The 16,427-nt window shown below is 32.8% G+C and overlaps 1 protein-coding gene across 3 annotated transcripts in view; it reads right to left on the reverse strand.

The window, feature by feature from the left end:
* Positions 1–16,427, reverse strand: part of col11a1a (collagen, type XI, alpha 1a) — a 243,243-nt gene that overhangs the window by 50,518 nt on the left and 176,298 nt on the right. For all 3 annotated transcript variants that reach the window (XM_061965881.2, XM_061965879.2, XM_061965880.2), the window contains 7 exons: positions 10,988–11,077; positions 8,206–8,259; positions 5,333–5,440; positions 5,139–5,246; positions 4,981–5,034; positions 4,850–4,903; positions 4,632–4,739 (listed from right to left, as the gene is read on the reverse strand). In XM_061965881.2, the coding sequence (XP_061821865.1) occupies positions 4,632–4,739; positions 4,850–4,903; positions 4,981–5,034; positions 5,139–5,246; positions 5,333–5,440; positions 8,206–8,259; positions 10,988–11,077 (576 nt within the window). The remainder of the gene's footprint in view (positions 1–4,631; positions 4,740–4,849; positions 4,904–4,980; positions 5,035–5,138; positions 5,247–5,332; positions 5,441–8,205; positions 8,260–10,987; positions 11,078–16,427) is intronic.

Consider the following 16,427-nt stretch of genomic DNA (forward strand, 5'->3'; position numbering starts at 1 on the left):
TGAATTAGGTCCTGATGCTGAGCAACTCCAACCTAACGTTGAAACAACATGCTTTTTGACGACGTTTATTCATTGTCAGGTTATGACGTTGATTTGACCATTGAAATTTTGGTCATTTTCCAACCAATATTCTACAACTCAAACCTAATGATTGAAACAACATGCTTTTTGACGACGTTTAATCAATGTCAGGTTGTGACGTTGATTTGACCACTGGAATTTGGTAATTTCCCAATCAATATTCTACAACTCAAACCTAACGTTGAAACAACATGCTTTTTGACGACATTTATTCAATGTCAGGTTGTGACGTTGATTTGACCATTGGAATTTGGTCATTTCCCAATCAATATTCTACAACGTTGAAACAACATGCTTTTTGACAACGTCTAATCAATGTCAGGCTATGACGTTGATTTGACCATTGGAATTTGGTCATTTTCCAACCAATATTCTACAACTCAGATCTAAAGTTGAAACAACATACTTTTGACAACGTTTATTCAATGTCAGGTTGTGATGTTGATTTGACCATTGAAATATGGTCATTTCCCAACCAATATTCTACAACTCAGATCTAACGTTGAAACAACATGCTTTTTGACAACGTTTAATCAATGTCAGATTGTGACGTTGATTTGACCATTGCAACTTGGTCATTTCCCTATCAATATTCTACAACGTTGAAACAACATCCTTTTTGACAACGTCTAATCAATGTCAGGTTATAACGTTGATTTGACCATTGGAATTTGGTCATTTTCCAAACAATATTCTACAACTCAGACCTAACGTTGAAACAACATGCTCTTTGACGACGTTTAATCAATTTCAGGTTGTGACGTTGATTTGACCATTGCATTTTGGTCATTTCCCAACCAATATTCTACTACACAAATACAACGTTGAAACAACATGCTTTCTGACGATGTTTATTCAATGTGAAGTTGCGACGTTGATTTCCATTGAAATCTGGTCATTTCCCAACCAATATTCTACAACTCAGACCTAACGTTGAAACAACATCCTTTTTGATGTTTATTCAATGTCAGGTTGTGACGTTGATTTGACCATTGAAATCTGGTAATTTCCCAACCAATATTCTACAACTTAAACCTAACATTGAAACAACATGCTTTTTGACGACGTTTATTTAATGTCAGGTTGTGACGTTGATTTGACCATTGAAATTTGGTCATTTCCCAACCAATATTCTACAACTCAAACCTAACGTTGAAACAACATGCTCTGTGACAACGTTTAATCAATGTCAGGTTGTGATGCTGATTTGACCATTGAATCTTGGTCATTTTCCAAAAAATATTCTGCAACTCAAACCTAATGTTGAAACAACATCCTTTTTGACGTTTATTCAATGTCAGGTTGCGACGTTGATTTGACCATTGAAATCTGGACATTTCCCAACCAAAATTCTACAACTCAAACCTAACGTTGAAACAACGTGCTCTTTGACAACGTTTAATCATTGTCATGTTGTGACGTTGATTTGATCATTGAAATCTGGTCATTTCCCAACCAATCTTCTACTACACAAATACAACGTTGAAACAACGTGCTTTTTGACGACGTTTATTCAATGTCAAGTTGCGACGTTGATTTCCATTGAAATCTGGTCATTTCCCAACCAATATTCTACAGCTCAGACCTAACGTTGAAACAACATCCTTTTTGACGTTTATTCAATGTCAGGTTGTGACGTTGATTTGACCATTGAAATCTGGTCATTTCCCAACCAATATTCTACAATTCAAACCTAACGTTGAAACAACATGCTCTGTGACAACGTTTAATCAATGTCAGGTTGTGATGCTGATTTGACCATTGAATTTTGGTCATTTTCCAAAAAATATTCTGCAACTCAAACCCAATGTTGAAACATGCTTTTTGACAACGTTTATTCAATATCAGGTTGTGACGTTGATTTGACCATTGAATTTGGTCATTTCCCAACCAATATTCTACTACACAAATACAACGTTGAAACGACATGCTCGTTGACGACGTTTATTCAATGTCAAGTTGCGACGTTGATTTCCATTGAAATCTGGTCATTTTCCAACCAATATTCTACAACTCAAGCTTAACGTTGAAACAACATGCTCTGGGACAACGTTTAATCAATGTGAGGTTGTGACGTTGATTTGACCATTGAAATTTGGTCATTTCCCAACCAATATTCTACAACTCAAACCTAACGTTGAAACAACATGCTCTGTGACAACGTTTAATCAATGTCAGGTTGTGATGCTGATTTGACCATTGAATCTTGGTCATTTTCCAATAAATATTCTGCAACTCAAACCTAATGTTGAAACAACATCCTTTTTGACGTTTATTCAATGTCAGGTTGCGACGTTGATTTGACCATTGAAATCTGGACATTTCCCAACCAAAATTCTACAACTCAAACCTAACGTTGAAACAACGTGCTTTTTGACAACGTTTAATCAATGTCAGGTTGTGACGTTGATTTGATCATTGAAATCTGGTCATTTCTCAACCAATATTCTACAACTCAAACCTAACAACATGCTCTTTGAAGACGTTTAATCAATTTCAGGTTGTGACGTTGATTTGACCATTGAATTTTGGTCATTTCCCAACCAATCTTCTACTACACAAATACAACGTTGAAACAACATGCTTTTTGACGACGTTTATTCAATGTCAAATTGCGACGTTGATTCCCATTGAAATCTGGTCATTTCCCAAACAATATTCTACAGCTCAGACCTAACGTTGAAACAACATCCTTTTTGACGTTTATTCAATGTCAGGTTGTGACGTTGATTTGACCTTTGAAATCTGGTCATTTCCCAACCAATATTCTACAACTCAAGCCTAACGTTGAAACAACATGCTCTGTGACAACGTTTAATCAATGTCAGGTTGTGACGTTGATTTGACCATTGCAACTTGGTCATTTCCCAACCAACAACGTGGATCCAACGTTAGACATCAACGTTGTCTCAATTTACAACTATTTTGCAACGTTGTTTCAAAGTCAGTTTTAAAGGACATGTACGTGTAATCAACGTTGTATCAATGTCTTGTGCCTGCTGGGCTTTTTTGATGGGTCGGCAGGCCAAGGATGCAAGGCTCAATAATTCTGACTCAATGTGAAGACGGAGGAGAGGAAAAAAAAAAAAAAAAAACCTCAGCGTCTTGCAAATAATAATTGCAGGAATTAAAACCTTGATATCGATTCCATGTCGATTAATTGTGCAGCCCTACTGTATAGTATGTCATTTATGTGTTTTGTGTACAGTGAGAGTGACTCCGGTGCTAATCTAGCTATTATTCAGGTCTCAAAAAAACTTGATCTATATCACAGTCTAGGAACGGAACGTGTTTTATTTCACCAGAGTTAGCTGATTCTGCTTCAAACGAGGGCTATCAGCGTTAAGGCATGCAATTAATCACCAAAATAACCGCTGAGTTTTGGAGTATTTTTTGTATTTTCTGCATCGATCCAAGAGTGTGCAGGTGTACCTAGTGTTGTGACCGGCCAATCTGTGTATTGTTTGTGAAGTTTATCTTCGACCTTAACTGTAAAAAACAAAACAACGTAGCGTTGATGTTTATCTTCAAGATAAATATTTGAACAGTGTACATTTTATTGTTTGTACTATGCAGTGTCCTTCCACTAGTGTTTTTTTTTTAGCTTTTCTACTCATATGGATTCCTCATTCAACACTCCAAGCAACGTTTGCAAGTTTTACAATATAACTAAAACTGTCTATACCTACTAAACTGTCCCGTGTGTGATGTCTGTCGGAGTGTTTTCATGCATATTTGTACGTGTTGTAATGACGCTGGTGTCGTTAGCGATAGAAATGCTAACACGTTTACCAGTGTCTGTGTTAGCATTATCTACTTACAAGAGCATTTTCGTTTCAGTTTCGTAAATTCGTCGGTAAATTCACCAAAACGTCACCGTGTTTAGCTGATTGGAAAAATAGCTTGCGCTGCTAGAGGGTCCATGGCGATGACTACTGTTTTGTTTGATCAGCCGTTTTACTGCCGTGTTACAGACAACAATTAAGGCATGTAAGTAAACACTTTTTGTGTAAATAATTCCATTTCACAACGTATATATCTGCGGCTTATAGCCCGTTGCGGCTAATATATGGAAAACATTTTCTCATTTTCCTATATTTCAGGGGGTGTGGCTAATATGTATATGTATATATATATATATATATATATATATGTATATATATATATATATATATATATATATATATACATATATATGTATATATACAAATATATGTATATATACATATATACATATATGTATATACACATATATATACATATACATATATATGTATATATACATATATATGTATATATACATATACATATACATACATACATACATACATACTTACATATATACATATATATATATATATATATATATATATATATATATATATATATATATATATATATATATATATATATATATATATAATAAAACATAGTTGACACGGGTAGATCTTGCTTTGGTTTTTGGCTGAGACCATGGATCTTAGACTGGAAAAGGTGCTGTAGTGTATATCGACTGCATATAAACATTGCCAGGAAGAAATGGCTCTAACCTGCAAGCCGATGGGACCAGGTGGTCCGGGGAAACCTCTGGCGCCTTCATCTCCCTTCTGTCCAAACATACCCTGCTGACCCCTGGGACCAGGCTCTCCATCAGCTCCCTAAGAACCAACCATTTTTTTTTAATTTAGAATGATACCAAGGCAGCGCTGGTTAACGGAATTGTTTTCTTCTGTCAGACCGTGTCTTTAAATCAAGCAGGTGTACTTACAGCAGGACCCGGGGCACCAATGGGACCTTGAAGACCAGCTGGTCCAGGAGGACCCTATGAACACAAAAAATAAGAGTAATATGCATATAAAAAGTACCATACTTATCTTTTATGGAATAGGATGGACCCACTTGCTCGCCCTTATCAGCTTTGCTTCCTTTCTGACCAGGTTCTCCAACCTCTCCCTGCAAAGACACGCCAACAAGTCAACAAAAACACAAAACACACACTTTTTTTATGGGAGTTTAGTAAATATGATAAAACTGCGGTGATATGATGACTCCCGGACCTTATCGCCATCCTCTCCGGGTGGACCCTGTGGTCCGGCGGGGCCGGGCAGACCCACAGGACCCTGGACGCCATCGCGTCCGGCTGGACCTTGGGGCCCTTTCTCTCCCTTAACACAGTGAGGACATGTGTTTGTGTCACGGCAGACAAAGAGAGGAGGAGTGGGGAAACCGATGGATGTTCGCTGCTACTCACAGGTGCACCTTTCTCCCCAGCAGGCCCCGGGGGACCTTGGGGACCAGGTCTACCCGACAGGCCGATCGGACCGGCTGAACCGGCAGGACCTCTCTCACCAGGAGAGCCCTGCAAGAAGAGAGAGACAAATAGAGGTTTGAAGTAAAAACATTTGAAAAAGGCAACAAAATTATATATAATATAATAAAAATATTTGTATTTATTAGCCTTATTTTTTTTTAATTATATTTTATTTAATAATGCCATACTTATTATATTTAATAATAATGTATATTACACACAAAAACACATTTATAAAGCCTCATACAGGCTCGCATATTTGGTATTTAACGTTAAAATAATATTTTTTTCTGGTAAAATACACGCTGTTCTTGCTTCATCAGCAGACAAATCGAATGCATTTAATGTGTTTTTAAGGCATTTTACATGTTTTTAAGGCATTTTATAATTTTTTAAGCGTTACCAGAGCATTCATAAGTATCATACAGGCTCCCGTAGGCTAGCATATTTGGTATTCAACGTTAAAATAATTGTTTATTCTGGTATAATATATGCTGTTCTTGCTTCATCGGCATGCAGATACATTGAATGCATTAAATATGTTTTAAGGCATTTTGTATGTTTTTAAGCTTTACCAGAGCATTGATAAGTATCATACAGGCTCCCGTAGGCTAGCATATTTGGTATTTAACGTTCAAATAATTGTTTATTTGGGTATAATATATGCTGTTCTTGCTTCATCAGCAGACAAATCGAATGCATAAAATATGTTTTTAAGGCATTTTATATGTTTTTAAGCTTTACCAGAGCATTGATAAGTATCATACAGGCTCCTGTAGACTAGCATATTTGGTATTTAACGTTCAAATAATTGTTTATTTGGGTATAATATATGCTGTTCTTGCTTCATCAGCAGACAAATCGAATGCATAAAATATGTTTTTAAGGCATTTTATCGGTTTTTAAGCTTTACCAGAGCATTGATAAGTATCATGCGGGCTCCTGTAGACTAGCATATTTGGTATTTAACGTTCAAATAATTGTTTATTCTGATAGATTATACGCTGTTCTTGCTTCAACAGCAGACAAATCTAATGCATTAAATATGTTTTAAGGCATTTTATATGTTTTTAAGCTTTACCAGAGCATTGATAAGTATCATACGGGCTCCTGTAGACTAGCATATTTGGTATTTAACGTTCAAATAATTGTTTATTCTGATAGATTATACACTGTTCTTGCTTCATCAGCAGACAAATCTAATGCATTAAATATGTTTTTAAGGCATTTTATATGTTTTAAGCTTTACCAGAGCATTCATAAGTATGATACAGGCTCACGTAGGCTAGCATATTTGGTATTCAACGTTAAAGTAATATTTTTTTCTGGTATAATATACGCTGTTCTTGCTTCATCAGCAGACAAATCTATTGCATTAAATATGTTTTAAGGCATTTTATATGTTTTTAAGCTTTACCAGAGCATTGATAAGTATCACACGGGCTCCTGTACGCTAGCATATTTGGTATTTAACGTTACATTTTTTTTTAATTCTGGTATAATATATGCTGTTCTTGCTTTATCACCAGAAAAATAGAATTAATTAAATATGTTTTTAAGGCATTTTATACGTTTTTAAGGCATTTTCTATGTTTTTAAGATTTACCAGAGCATTCATAAGTATCATACAGGCTCCCGTAGGTTAGCATATTTGGTATTTAAAGTTAAAATAATTGTTTATTCTGGTGTAATACACGCTGTTCTTGCTTCATTAGCAGACACATCTAATGCATTAAATATGTTTTAAGGCATTTTATATGTTTTTAAGCTTTACCAGAGCATACATAAGTATCCTACGGCTCCCGTAGGCTAGCATATTTGGTATTTAGTTAAAGTAATTGTTTATTCTGGTGTAATATACGCTGTTCTTGCTTCATCAGCAGACACATCTAATGCATTAAATGTTTTAAGGCATTTTATGTTTTTAAGCTTTACCAGAGCATTGATAAGTATCACATGGGCTCCTGTAGGCTAGCATATTTGGTATTCAACGTTAAAATAATTATTTATTCTGGTATAATATACGCTGTTCTTGCTTCATCAGCAGACAAATCGAATGCATAAAACATGTTTTTAAGGCATTTTATATGTTTTTAAGCTTTACCAGAGCATTCATAAGTATCATACAGGCTCCCGTAGGCTAGCATATTTGGTATTTAATGTTAAAATAATTGTTTATTCTGGTATAATATACACTGTTCATGCTTCATCAGTAGACAAATCTAATTCATTAAATATGTTTTTAAGGCATTTGATCTGTTTTCAAGGCATTTTATATGTTTTAAGGCATTTTATTTGGTATTTAACATTAAAATAATTGTTTATTCTGGTATAATATATGCTGTTCTTGCTTCATCAGCAGACAAATCTAATGCATTAAATATGTTTTTAAGGCATTGTATCTGTTTTTAAGGCATTTAGTATGTTTTAAGGCATTTTATATGTTTTTAAGCTTTACCGGAGCATTGAGAATTATCTAGTTTTATCAGGAAGACTTGCCTTCATTATTATACTCAAGCACAGCAAAGCAATTTCCACTTGAATATATTTCATCTGACAGGAAATCAAATTAAAAATGTGTTTATTGATTTTGTTTCAAATTAAGCTGAGCAAAAACATTGACTTGTCGAAGGACTTTTTCATTCCATAAAGTTGACTTATTTCATTTGAATAATTTCTCATTAATTTATAGGCTGCAGCTTGTTAAAATGAAGTAAATAAGAAAACCGTGTCAATTTTTTAACGGAACATGAGTGTTTTCGTTTCAGGATTTTGCAGTATGATGTATTTGATCAGATGAATATTTGACTTACAACAGGACCAGGTGGACCCTGGGGACCCTCTCCCCCCTTCAGACCCGCTGGACCCTGCAGATGAAGAGGAAGAAAGTGGATTCATTCAAATTGATGTAAAAATGAATTTCATGGACAAAAAAAATATGTTTTAATTTCCATAGCTCAGTTACACAGGTTGGAAAGGGTAATGCAGGTATAAAGTAGACTAAAAATGTACCATAGTAGCAATATAAAATATAACATATATGTAATATTTGCATATTATATATGCAATATGTAGTATATACTGATATACTATATTATTATATTATATTATATTGTTATATAATATATACAATATTTAACAAATCCCAATTACCATGTACAAATCCAGGATAAATAATAGTTAATAAAATACGTTATCTTTTCTTACTAAAGGTATTTTTTCCTTACATTTTGATATTTAAAAATAACATGTACTGCATGCAATTTCATATCTTTTAAAAATTAATTGTGTCTCATAATGCAGCAAAAATATAACATTACCATACATTCCAAAACATGTTTTGTTAAAAATAAAAATAAATACTTCAATATCTGCTGGACTTGTAATTTCATGGTAAATTAACCCAGCAAATTGTACACTGTGAAAATGACAATATATTTTAAGGTACAAATTTGGGGATTAAGCTGCCATTTTTTTTATTGTACAAAAAATAAAAAATAAAAATTATATATATATATATATATATATATATATATATATATATATATATATATATATATATATATATATATATATATATATACATATATATACAATTTTACCAGTTTTAATTTTTTTTTTAAAGTATATATATATATATATATATACATATACTTTAAAAAAAAAAATTTAAACTGGTAAAATTTTGGGGATTAAGCTTCCATTTTTTTATTGTACAAAAAAATTATCGTACAGTGTTTCCATATACATTAACACGCGATAAAAACAACAACCGTAGATTTTATTGTGGAAAAACTGGTAGCTCTGTTGCATGGATGTTATTGTAAATTTTTTTTTTTTTAAATAAAAAATAAAAAATTAAAATTAAAAAACAAATAAAAAATAAAAGTAAAAAAAAAAAAAAAAAAAAAAAAAAAAATATATATATATATATATATATATATATATATATATATATATATATACACACACTTTATATATATATATATATATATATATATATATATATATATATATATATATATATATATATATATATATATATATATATATATACACTTTAAAAAAAAAATTAAAACTGGTAAAATTTTGGGGATTAAGCTTCCATTTTTTTATTGTACAAAAAAATTATCGTACAGTGTTTCCATATACATTAACACGCGATAAAAACAACAACCGTAGATTTTATTGTGGAAAAACTGGTAGCTCTGTTGCATGGATGTTATTGTAAAAATTTAAAAAAAAAAATTAAAAATTAAAAATTTAAATTAAAAAACAAATAAAAAATAAAAGTAAAAAATAAAAATAAAATATACATATATATACACACTTTATATATATATATATACACTTTAAAAAAAAAAATTTAAACTGGTAAAATTTTGGGGATTCAGATGCCATTTTTTTATTGTACAAAAAACTATCGCACAGTGTTTTCACATACATTAACACACGATACAAACATCAACCGTAGATTTTATTGTGGAAAAACTGGTAGCTCTGTTGCATGGATGTTATTGTAAAAAAAAAAGAAAAAAAAAAGAAAAAAAAAGAATATATATATATATATATATATATATATATATATATATATATATATATATATATATATATATATATATATGGTGTTTTTTTTAATTAAAACTGGTAAAATTCTGCAGACTGAGCTGGCAGTTTTTTGCAGTAAAATCTGAAGTTTTTTTTACAGTGTATGTAAAAAAAGATTCTAATAACAAATGCATAGGCAAGTCTAAACATGTATTGTACAGGTATACATTTATATTGATATACTATTCACTATTAGAAGCGGCCCTCTGAGAGACACTATAACTGCGATGTGGCTCTCTATGAAACCAAGTTTGACATGCCTGTTTTATAGAACTTCATATCTCAGCACAACATTGTGCGTTTTAACTCGGTTTTAACCAAGTGCCACCTCAGGAAAAAAACTGGGCTCTCCAAGTACCCCCATAATGACCAACATTAAAATATAGTTGCACGGTCGGACTAAATATTCATTAAAAACAAGGAAAAAGTTGTAATCAACAAATTGTGGAGGGGGGCGTGACCTGCGGACCTGCAGCGAAGCGGGGTGTGCCAGGACCGCAGGCCACGCCCCCCCTCCACACAAGTATATTTCATATTTTTGTCCTTTCGCTTGAACAGTAACACTGTGTTTGAATGTTAGAAAATAAAACACAGCACTTTAATCAAGTGATGCTTAGGCGTACCACTAGTGGGACACGCGCCACAGTTTGAGAATCGACTCATTTGCACTACAGCGGCGTCCACTGCAGTGGACATACCGAAATGTGTAAGTCCGATACAAGACATGGACCAAAAAAATGTCCACTGTGGTGGACATTTCAGGACAATTTTTTTTTAAGGAACTGACCAAAAAAATAAATGTCTACTGCGGTGGACGTTTGATGATATTGGCTATATTGTTTCCAATACAATATTACGTACTATAACAAAATGTCCACGATAGTAATGTCTAACTGAACCATAATGCATTGCAGTCTTCATGTATAATATGTTTATACTATACAATATATTCATATTTTATGCTACCACGTAAGGAGGCGTTCTTACCGTGGCGCCAGGTAGACCTCTCTCTCCTGGGAAGCCTCTGAGGCCGGGAGGACCGTCCTTACCGGATGAACCCTGCGGTCCGGGGTCTCCCTAAACACACGGTCACAAACAATTGGTTAGAATCATGATACTACAAGACTTTTACCATGTGATTGCACACTTGAACATATTGATTGTTCACCTTACATGTATTTATAATGACATTCCAGATAATATGGAAAAAAAAGAGGGATTTTTTTTTTTTTTTTTTTCAAATGGTTTCTGTAGGAGGACAAACATGACACAAACCTTCCTAATTGTTAGAAATCCCACTCTTTATATCAAACATGCTTCACTGATGAGAGGATTTGGTGAGCGCCGGTTTGCCCTACTAATTTTGGCGGTCCTTGAATGCGCCATAGTTTGTTTACAGAAAGACGTGTTTTATGCCACTCCTTTGTCTCATTTTGTCCACCAAATGTTTTATACTGTGCGTGAATGCACAAAGGTAAGCTTTGTTGATGTTATTGACTTGTTGGAGTGCTAATCAGGCATATTTGGTTAGTGCATGACTGCAAGCTAATCTATGCTAACATGCTATTTAGGCTAGCTGTATGTACATATTGCATCATTATGCCTCATTTGTAGCTATATTTGAGCTCATTTAATTTCCTTTACTTATGTCCTCTGTGTATTTAATTGATATTTGCTTGTCTCATGGCACATTATCTCTATGTAATATTGGCTGCATTTCTGATAGTTGTTTGTGTGCCATGTTGTTCCAGACCACAGCAAACATTAAATTAATTAATTAGAAGAAGACAGCCTGCCGTTTCCTTTAACTTGGACACACACATCTATACCTTTGGCCATTCTAAGACAGTCATTTCCAGGAGTTATCTCACCTTCTGAGAAGTTTTACTAATGTTTTCCAATGTTGTACAAATGTGTAGAATAAATATTACATTTCAACATTTCTGTCAACAAAGATTTGCATCAGCTTGCGACACAGTCATTTTGATAGTATGCCAATATAGACACTTACATCATGTGTTGCCTTCAATATAACACTAATATAAGACTTTTAAAGTCATTTTGATAGTAGGCCAATATAGACACTTACATCATGTGTTGCCTTCATTATAACACTAATATAAGACTTTTAAAGTCATTTTGATAGTAGGCTAATATAGACACTTACATCATGGGTTGCCTTCATTATAACACTTATATAAGACTTTTAAAGTCATTTTGATAATAGGCTAATATAGCTAATATAGACACTTACATTATGTGTTGTCTTCATTATAACACTTATATAAGACTTTTAAAGTCATTTTGATAGTAGGCTATTATAGCTAATATAAACACTTACATCATGTGTTGCCTTCATTATAACACTTATATAAGGCTTTTTAACTCATTTTTATAGTAGGCTAATATAGACACTTACATCATGTGTTGTCTTCAATATCACACTTATTTAAGACTTTTAAAGTCATTTTGATAGTAGGCTAATATAACTAATACAGACACTTACATCATGTGTTGCCTTCATTATAACACTTATATAAGACTTTTACAGTCATTTTGATAGTAGGCTAATACAGACACTTACATCATGTGTTGCCTTCATTATAACACTTATATGAGACTTTTACAGTCATTTTGATAGTAGGCTATTATAGCTAATATAGACACTTACATCATGTGTTGCCTTCATTATAACACTTATATAAGACTTTTAAAGTCATTTTGATAGTAGGCTAATATAGACACTTACATCATGTGTTGCCTTCATTATAACACTTATATAAGACTTTTAAAGTCATTTTGATAGTAGGCTAATATAGACACTTACATCATGTGTTGCCTTCATTATAACACTTATATAAGACTTTTAAAGTTATTTTGATAGTAGGCTAATATAGACACTTACATCATGTGTTGCCTTCATTATAACACTTATATGAGACTTTTACAGTCATTTTGATAGTAGGCTATTATAGCTAATATAGACACGTACATCATGTGTTGCCTTCATTATAAAACGTATATAAGACTTTTAAAGTCATTGTGATAGTAGGCTAATATAGACACTTACATCATGTGTTGCCTTCATTATAACACTTCTTTGAGACATTTGCAGTCATTTTGATTGTAGGCTATTATAGCTAATATAGACACTTACATCATGTGTTGCCTTCATTATAACACTTATATAAGACTTTTAAAGTCATTTTGATAGTAGGCTATTATAGCTAATATAGACACTTACATCATGTGTTGCCTTCATTATAACACTTATATAAGACTTTTAAAGTCATTGTGATAATAGGCTAATACAGACACTTACATCATGTGTTGCCTTCATTATAACACTTATATAAGACTTTTAAAGTCATTTTGATAGTAGGCTAATATAGACACTTACATCATGTGTTGCCTTCATTATAACACTTATATGAGACTTTTACAGTCATTTTGATAGTAGGCTATTATAGCTAATATAGACACTTACATCATGTGTTGTCTTCATTATAACACTTATATGAGACGTTTACAGTCATTTTGATAGTAGGTTAAAATAGCTAATATAGACACTTACATCATGTGCTGCCTTCATTATAACACTTATATAAGACTTTTAAAGTCATTGTGATAGTAGGCTAATATAGACACTTACATCATGTGTTGCCTTCATTATAACACTTATATAAGACTTTTAAAGTCATTTTGATAGTAGGCTAATATAGGCACTTACATCATGTGTTGCCTTCATTATAACACTTCTTTGAGACATTTGCAGTCATTTTGATTGTTGGCTATTATAGCTAATATAGACACTTACATCATGTGTTGCCTTCATTATAACACTTATACAAGACTTTTAAAGTCATTTTGATAGTAGGCTATTATAGCTAATATAGACACGTACATCATGTATTGCCTTCATTATAACACGTATATAAGACTTTTAAAGTCATTGTGATAGTAGGCTAATATAGACACTTACATCATGTGTTGCCTTCATTATAACACTTCTTTGAGACATTTGCAGTCATTTTGATTGTAGGCTATTATAGCTAATATAGACACTTACATCATGTGTTGCCTTCATTATAACACTTATATAAGACTTTTAAAGTCATTTTGATAGTAGGCTATTATAGCTAATATAGACACTTACATCATGTGTTGCCTTCATTATAACACTTATATAAGACTTTTAAAGTCATTGTGATAATAGGCTAATACAGACACTTACATCATGTGTTGCCTTCATTATAACACTTCTTTGAGACATTTGCAGTCATTTTGATTGTAGGCTATTATAGCTAATATAGACACTTACATCATGTGTTGCCTTCATTATAACACTTATATAAGACTTTTAAAGTCATTTTGATAGTAGGCTATTATAGCTAATATAGACACTTACATCATGTGTTGCCTTCATTATAACACTTATATAAGACTTTTAAAGTCATTGTGATAATAGGCTAATACAGACACTTACATCATGTGTTGCCTTCATTATAACACTTATATAAGACTTTAAAAGTCATTTTGATAGTAGGCTATTATAGCTAATATTGACACTTACAGCATGTGTTGCCTTCATTATAACACTTATATAAGACTTATAAAGTCATTTTGATAGTAGGCTTGATCATTTACCAACCAACAACAACGTGGATCCAACGTTAGACCTCAGCTCTCAATTTACTAATACTACTATTTTGCAATGTTGTTCCAAAGTCAGTTTTAAAGGACGTGTACGTATAATCAACGTCGTGTCAACGCCTTGTGCCTGCCGGGAAGGCAAGGAAATGAAAGCAAGCTGGTGGGAGGAGGTCAAAAATGTTACAGAGGAAGCATTTCTCGAAAATGTCTTAATGGGCTCTCACATGCTGGCCGCAGAGGAGAGTTTAGCCAGAAAGCCTTTGAATGATAAATATCATATTGTAAATGGCCACTTGGCTGTCACTCAAGATCACCCGCAAAAATCAGGGTGCTCTTGGGTGAGCTACAATCCATTCTTTAAATGTGAACACGAGTCACGATGGAGTCATCTCGTACACTTTTAAGATTTACCAACTAAGCCCGAATAAAATCCTCTCCAGGCTTCTGATGGTGTTTGTCTGCTTGTTTGTTAGTTAGTTGGTTAGCGTCACATTCTCAAAAAGTTATGGTCGGATTTTCACAAAACTTTTAGGAAATGTCTGAAAAGGGATAAGGAACAGGTGATTAGACTTGGGGCCCAATCTGGATCATTTTCTACTACATTACTGTGTGTGTGCATTCTAGCGGTCCCGCCTCCACCCTCAGAGACAAAGACTAACCAAAAGTGTTCACTCCGTTTCTTTCATTCTGCGACAGAATAAACAAAGAATATGGGAACATTTTGATGACACTTTCACTAAATGGGATAAGGAACAAGTGATTTAATTTTAGGGGTGACCCGGATCACTGTCTGGATTGAAGGCTTGCTTTGCTATTGGGAGATAGGGCCTGGTGAAGGTCTGCACTCCCCATTACTTTTATATGGTGTGGTTTATTGTTTCGGACATGCCTAATAGGTCCGAAAAGGGAACATCTTGTGGTTTCATGTCCGAAAAAGGAGTAGGAAAAAGGAGACCTCATTTAATCCTACCCTTCTCCATGTCTATTACTGATTATTAATTCACACCACATCTCTTGTTAATTTGCTCACATTTTGTCATTTAATCTGTGATTGTCAACATTTTCAATGTTCCCATTAAATAGAAAAAACAAAGTAAAAATTTGATGATGTTATAATACACATTACATTAATAGCAACATATAATCAACATTGTTAACTTCATGCAAGTGTAACAATAAATTCATTACTGATAATATTTAGTTTGAGCTTTAAAGATGCTTAATATGTAGCTTATTTGCGTTATAGAAGCATTTCATTTTCATCGTTTATTATCGTCAAACAAGAGTTAGTCGATGTTAAACGAAGAAATAAAAACAATAACAGACTTAAAGTTAAAGTGCCAATGATTTGCTACACTAGGTGTGGTGAAATGTGTCCTCTGCATTTGACCCATCACCCTTGATCACCCCCTGGGAGGTGAGGGGAGCAGTGAGCAACTACTACTACTCCTACTACTACTACTACTACTTATAATAATAATAACAATAATACTACTACTAATAATACTACTACTACTACTAATACTATTAATAATACTAATAATAATACCACTACTACTACTAATAATAGTCCTAATACAAATAATAATAATAATAATACTACTAATAATAATAACACTACTAGTACTACTACTAATAATAATAATAATAACACTACTAGTACTACTACTACTATTACTGATAATAATAACTACTACTAATAATAATAACTACTACTACTACTACTAATAATAATAATAATAGTACTAATAATATTACTACTATTAATACTACT

This window comes from Nerophis lumbriciformis, linkage group LG07, assembly GCF_033978685.3.
Source record: "Nerophis lumbriciformis linkage group LG07, RoL_Nlum_v2.1, whole genome shotgun sequence".
NCBI lineage: Eukaryota > Metazoa > Chordata > Actinopteri > Syngnathiformes > Syngnathidae > Nerophis > Nerophis lumbriciformis.